Raw genomic sequence first — 6000 nt, 5'->3', positions numbered from 1 at the left:
GGACACTGCAAAATTCAACAGTTCCTGGGGGAGGTAAGTGCAAGTTAGTTTATCAGGTAAGTAAAGCACTTAGAAGTTCAGTCTCCGGGGCATAGACAGCCCACCGTTGGGGGTTCAAGTCAACCCCAAACACACAGCACCAGCAACACAGGGCCGTTCAGTTGCATAGGTCAAAGCGGGGCCCAAAACACATAGGCGTCTATGGAGAATAGGGGTGCTCCAGTTCCAGTCTGCTAGCAGGTAAGTACTTGCGTCCTCGGGGAGCTAACAGGCACACAAAATACACCCTCAGCGGCACTGGGGCAGCCGGGTGCAGTATGCAAAGGAGATGTCGGGGTTTACAGTGAAATCAATGGAGGGACCCGGGGGTCACTCTGGCGATGCAGGCAGGGCACAGGGGGGCTTCTCAGGCCAACCACCGACTGGGCAAAGATGAAGGCCGCCTGGTGGTCACTCCTGCACCGGTAGTTGGTTTCTCTCGGGCCTTGAGGCTGCAGGTGCAGTGCTTCCCAGTATTCAGTGTAGCCATTATGGAACTGTGGAGTTCGTGTTTGACAAACTCCCAGACAATATACTCTTTATGGCTACCCTGCACTTACAATGTCCAAGAATTGGCTTATACACTGTAGGGGCATAGTGCTCATGCAGCTATGCCCTCACCTGGGGTGTAGTGCACCTTGCCTTAGGGCTGTAAGGCCTGCTAGAGGGGTCACTTACATATGCCAAAGGCAGTGGGTTGTGGGCATGGCACTCTGAGGGGAGTGCCATGTCTACTTAGTCTTTCTCTCCCCACCAGCACACACAAGCTGTGAGGCAGAGTGCATGTGTTGAGTGAGGGGTCCCCAGGGTGGCATAATATATGTTGCAGCCCTTAAATACCTTCCCTGGCCACAGGGCCTTGGTACCATTTACAAGGGACTTATCTTTGTGCCAGGGCTGTGCCAATTGTGGAGACGAAGGTACAGTTTTAGGGAAAGAACACTGGTGCTGGGGCCTGGTTCGCAGGGTCCCAGTACACTTTCAATCATAGCTAGCATCAACAAAAGGCAAAAAGTTAGGGGGCAACCATGCCAACAGTGGCATTTTCCTACATGATGGGTCCCCACAAAATGATGGCACTGAAGATATTGGTGTTTGTGTTATTCATTCTGTCTTCAGGTGCCAAGAATCCTTTTTTGACAAGAGGCAGCACATACCAAATTTGGCACTATGCTTCCCTTCATCACCCTAGTTACCAACTGCTAGTGAGATGGTGAAGGTGAGTTTGAGAAGGGCATCTGAAGGTATGTTCAGATGGTGCGGAGGCCATATCCATGGTGGTAAAAAAATTGGACAATACCGTTCGTACACAATGCTTAAAGAAGACATCTAGCTATAACCTGCTGTATAAAAAAGTAAAGTTAGACCAGCTCTTCTAGTGATGGTAGTCTATGAAAGCTGTGGGTTTCCTTTTTAGGTTTCGTCTCTAGACAGAGTTTAGCTGTCTTATCAAAAGACCTCTTGTGCGCGACACCAAAAACTTAAGAATGGGCTTAGAGCCCTGCCATTGCTTATCATTTTGGTGGGAATTTTGTCACTCATTTGCTAACTAATTATTTGATGGCTTTCTTTCCTTAACTTGTGTTTGTCCCTCCACTGGATACAGACTCTTTACCCTCCTACTGATAGGATGACTTGTACCCTTCCACTGCTCATATTCAGGGAACCATTTTCTTTTTCATTCAGTACTCAATATGACCACTCTCATTAAGACAAAGTGAATCCTTTCTTAAAGAGTCCAACCCAAGAAAGAAGTTTCTCTGTCTAATCTGAGGAGGAATGTTTTAGGAGGGCATGTTTCTTGAATGTTGGAGACTAGCGGTAGTTTAGGCTAAAACAAAAACAAGTCTGGCATTTTGGTACCCAGAATAAAAAGACTTTGCCTATGACTAAAAGGAACTGAACCTTTCAACAACGTAAGCACTTTATTTCCAAATATGGTGTCCTCCTTTCACAATGGAATGATAAGAACAAACATTAACAACAAATAAAAGTCTCTCTCTGCCCCAGGCTCCAGGCAGAGATGCTTGAAGGCAATTTAAAATTAAACGGAGGTGGGGAAAGGGTCCAGAGCGAGACACTGTTCCAACACTGACAAGGCTGGCAAAAACCTCAAAGACTGCAGGATTGGGCGCTGGAATGATACGAAGGTTCGAATGTCTGAAACCTGTTTTAGTGGCAGGCTCCTTTTCACTTCAACAGCTAAAAGAGTTCATAGCTGCCCAAAGTTCTTCCAAACTGAAATTGGTGGACAAAGTAAATATGCTTAAAAACATTTAATTAAAATCCAGAGGGCGTTCCCTCAGTTTGAAGGCTCTTATAGTGGACAAGGGTGGAGGGTAAGACTTCATCCAGCAACAAGATTAGGGCTTTGCCAGCTGTGGAGAGAAAAGAGGAACGGGGAGCATGGCATGGACATCTGACGGTGAGAGACGCGAGGCGTGTGTCCGTCTGTCCTGACAACATTCATGAGCAGGAGCAGCAGCATCATCATTGGATCCCTCTGTACAGTGGCAACTATAGTTTCACAGTTCCGGGTGGCAGACTATGATTGCAGATTCTATAGTACCGCAGGTCATTTACCAGCCGGTGCACATTCTGGGTAAAGGAGGGCAGGTCCTGAAGGAGGTAAAAACAAAGAAACAAACCAGTAAGAGAGAGAGAGAGAAACTTGAATATGCATGAGATAACTCAAAAGGGATAAATCCTGTGCAAGGCTGCCTTGTACTTAAGCTCTCCCAACCAGTGCTTAGTTTGTAAATAAATAAGTGCCGGAGCCTTTGTCAGGAGGCCACTGCAGCTTGCATCACCCATTGCACCAACCAGCACTTCCAATGACAGTACTGACACAAACTACTAACCATAATACACCTACAAGTGTGACATTTTAGTCTATTCCAATCTCCTAAAAGTACAAGAATGTATTGGGCTGCAATGTATTCGTAATTTTTAAAGTACATTGAATTAATAAACAACTATTTTGCTGGTCTCTAAATTAGACAAACAGCACCACCGTTTGGCACACTGTCATAAGTGCTGGTGTTGACAGAGCACCAGAAACCAACGGCTTCATTAAGCACTTTTTCCAACACTCTCACCAAGGCCTGCTTGATTCGTTCTTTATTACTCTAACGTCATCGTCAACCTGAAAGACACTCCTAACATTCAGGCCAGGTATCCAGGCGCTGTACATGCGCTAAATATAAAGGCACCTGGCTGCCTGAGCTGAAATTTCCCAGGTTGAAGATTTCACAGCCTGGTGGGCATAACCTCCTCAGCCCAGCGAAATCTTCTGTGAGCCTCCCCCTCATGATGCTAGAAACCGTCACTGATAGACTCAGACCTGGGCACTTCAGTTCTAGACCTGGAAGGGCCCAAGCCCTACTGTCCATCAGTGGTGCTCATCACAAAGCGGGGAAGGAACAGCAAGTCTCACTGATTTCAATCACACTGTGACAAATAAAGGACTATCACCTCCTCTCATTGGTTCACCAATGAGAGAAGGTGGAAGTTCCAATGCTCCAGGAACCACCTAGGCTTCCCACCTGCCCCTCGAAATGCAGTCAAGTAAGTTTATTTTTAGCAATGTGTGGTGACAGCATGCGTGTAAGCATGAATGTTTGTGCATGCTTTGAAAGGGCATCACCAGTGTACAAATGCCTGCTCTACCCCTGCTGCACAGTACAGTCTTCCAATGCTGGTCACCCACCTCCAATGTGTCCTGCTGCCCACGGTCTGGTTTAGCTTGCCTCCAATATTAACATTTTTTTAAGGATAAGATTACAGTTTGGAAACTTCCCTGATGACTCCTCATATCTCAACTTTTTAAAAAGCAACTTTTTCTTTGCACGCAGCAATTAAATCAGTCAAAGGTTGGGAAGTGTGAGCTAGGAGGAGGGATATGGTGACTTATAAGAAAGGAGGTATGAGAAGGGTGATGTGGGACTACATGAGGGGGGGGGGGCATGGCGTTGCGGGGGTAGAGTGTAGGTGGCCGCAATACAGGTGGTCCCAGTGGTAAGAAGTAGAGTAAGGGAATAAACAAAACAACTATTATATTGTGTCCACTTCCACAAGACAATCAGGTTAGACTCTCTCTAGTGTGCTATAAAGGCCAGCACCAAATGTATTTAATTACTCACCAAGTCGTCAAATAACTTATTCTCACAGACAGGAAAAATGGCCAATAAGGGCAAAGCGCAAATTTAATTAGCTTTGGAGGACCAATAGATTTGGGTTTAATGGGTTAAAAAATGCAGCATTAGCACATTAGAGATAATTGAGAATGAGTCAGGCAGGAGAGGATGGAGAGGGCTATGATTGCAAAATAGTCCCTAATGCAGTCTGATAAAGCAATGGAATGAAGGAAAACCTATACACCCAAACAGCCAAAAGCGTTAGGTGAGAGATGAATTCTCCACTGGGCACAGCCAACACTTGATTGATAAAGTCTCCAGCCAATGGCTGAAAGAGGCTGGTCGCAATAAGATAAAGACGAAAGAGGCAAACTCAGGCCCACATTGTATATTGTTAGCAATAAGTTAGCAATAAGTCTTTATTGTACGTTTCTATGTGACACAGTAATAGCACTCCAATGACCAGGAAAACAGTATATATAAAAAAGCAGACTGCAATGGGGCAGCATTGAATAAAGGCAGACAGCTGTAGCACATTACACTTCAGGGCATCCTCTGCCTCTTACCCGATCCATTTTGAAGTTTCTTCCTAGAACAGTTTTCTGATTGGAGTCTATACCATCACAGGCTCCCAGAAACTCAGACAGGAAGGCAGAGTAGAAGCTATCAAAGTCGACAGACGCCATGTTATAAATGGCAATGCCAATCTCCTCTTGCAGCAGGTCATGTGACTTATGGATGAGAACCTGAAGTAGGACATTGACGAACTGGAACAGCATGGTTGTGCGGAAGATCTTCTGCAAAGATAGACAAAAAAGGCTATGTTGTACCAAATGGATATTCATAGCTTGCAAATATACTATTGACATACCAATGAGGGGAAACAAACTCATCACCAAAAGAATACTTATTTTATCGACTGTCTCCCAAAGGTAAGTAAGGCTCTGTAACATTTAATGTCTTGGTTTTAAATGCACAGAAATTGTATTCTATATGTAAATTATGTGACATCTCATCTTGATACACCATTGGATTATATATGTATGGATAATACTCAGACAGGAGGTGCAAAAAATACTTATCCCAAATATGGAAATGTTACTTAACCAGTAGACATCTGTTAGTGGCATGTAGTCCTGTAGATTCACATGCTGTACATACTCCTGCCATATAGTGTTGGGTCCGGATGTTTTTCTTCAAAGAAGCCCTTCAAGTCACGAGGATCGGTGACTCGTCCTCTTGCCGGTAATGCACATATGCATCACTCACTTGTTATACTGTTTTACCCCGTAAAACGGGTGAGGATGGAATGAGACGCAAAGCAACATATAGAGAGATGTCCATGCGAAAAAGGAAAGTAAGATAGATAGGTGACTGCAACAGCCACAAGTGTCCTGTTCGGGGGGTAGGAGCATGTGAACCTACAGCACTGCATGCTACAACCAGATGTTTACTGGGTAAGTAACATTTTCAGTTCGAGGAATGTGTGGCTGTACATAAACATGCTGTGCATAGACTGTAAAGCAGACCCCCCCCCACCCCCAAAAGGAGTGGCTACCCTCCTTTGGGGGGGGGGGGGGGGTGGGGGGGGGGTTAAGGAGTTCCCCCAAAGGGAGTGGTTGCAGTAGCTTGTGTTTCATAAAGGTGTGTACTTTGGACCAGGTAGCTGCTTTACATATGTCAGCTATGGTGATATTCCCCATGGAGGCACTGGAGTCTCTCTTTTTGAAAGTGCAGTGAACATTAGGCGGGATAAAAATCTTTGCTTTGGCATAGCAGGTTTGAATGCACTTGACTATCCATCTGGAAATGCCTGCTTTGGAGA

At 45.2% G+C, this 6000-nt stretch overlaps 1 protein-coding gene across 3 annotated transcripts in view; it reads right to left on the bottom strand.

Moving 5' to 3' along the window:
* Positions 1-1945: 1945 nt before the first annotated feature.
* The window catches only part of XPO6 (exportin 6), a 621317-nt gene continuing 617262 nt past the window's right edge, over positions 1946-6000 (bottom strand). For all 3 annotated transcript variants that reach the window (XM_069210348.1, XM_069210346.1, XM_069210347.1), the window contains 2 exons: positions 4742-4972; positions 1946-2658 (listed from right to left, as the gene is read on the bottom strand). In XM_069210348.1, the coding sequence (XP_069066449.1) occupies positions 2557-2658; positions 4742-4972 (333 nt within the window). In that variant the 3' untranslated portion in view covers positions 1946-2556. The remainder of the gene's footprint in view (positions 2659-4741; positions 4973-6000) is intronic.

The sequence above is a fragment of the Pleurodeles waltl genome, chromosome 10 (assembly GCF_031143425.1).
Source record: "Pleurodeles waltl isolate 20211129_DDA chromosome 10, aPleWal1.hap1.20221129, whole genome shotgun sequence".
In the NCBI taxonomy this organism is placed as follows: domain Eukaryota; kingdom Metazoa; phylum Chordata; class Amphibia; order Caudata; family Salamandridae; genus Pleurodeles; species Pleurodeles waltl.
Note: the sequence above shows the minus strand (reverse complement) of the source record. Positions and strands in the feature narration are given on the sequence as shown.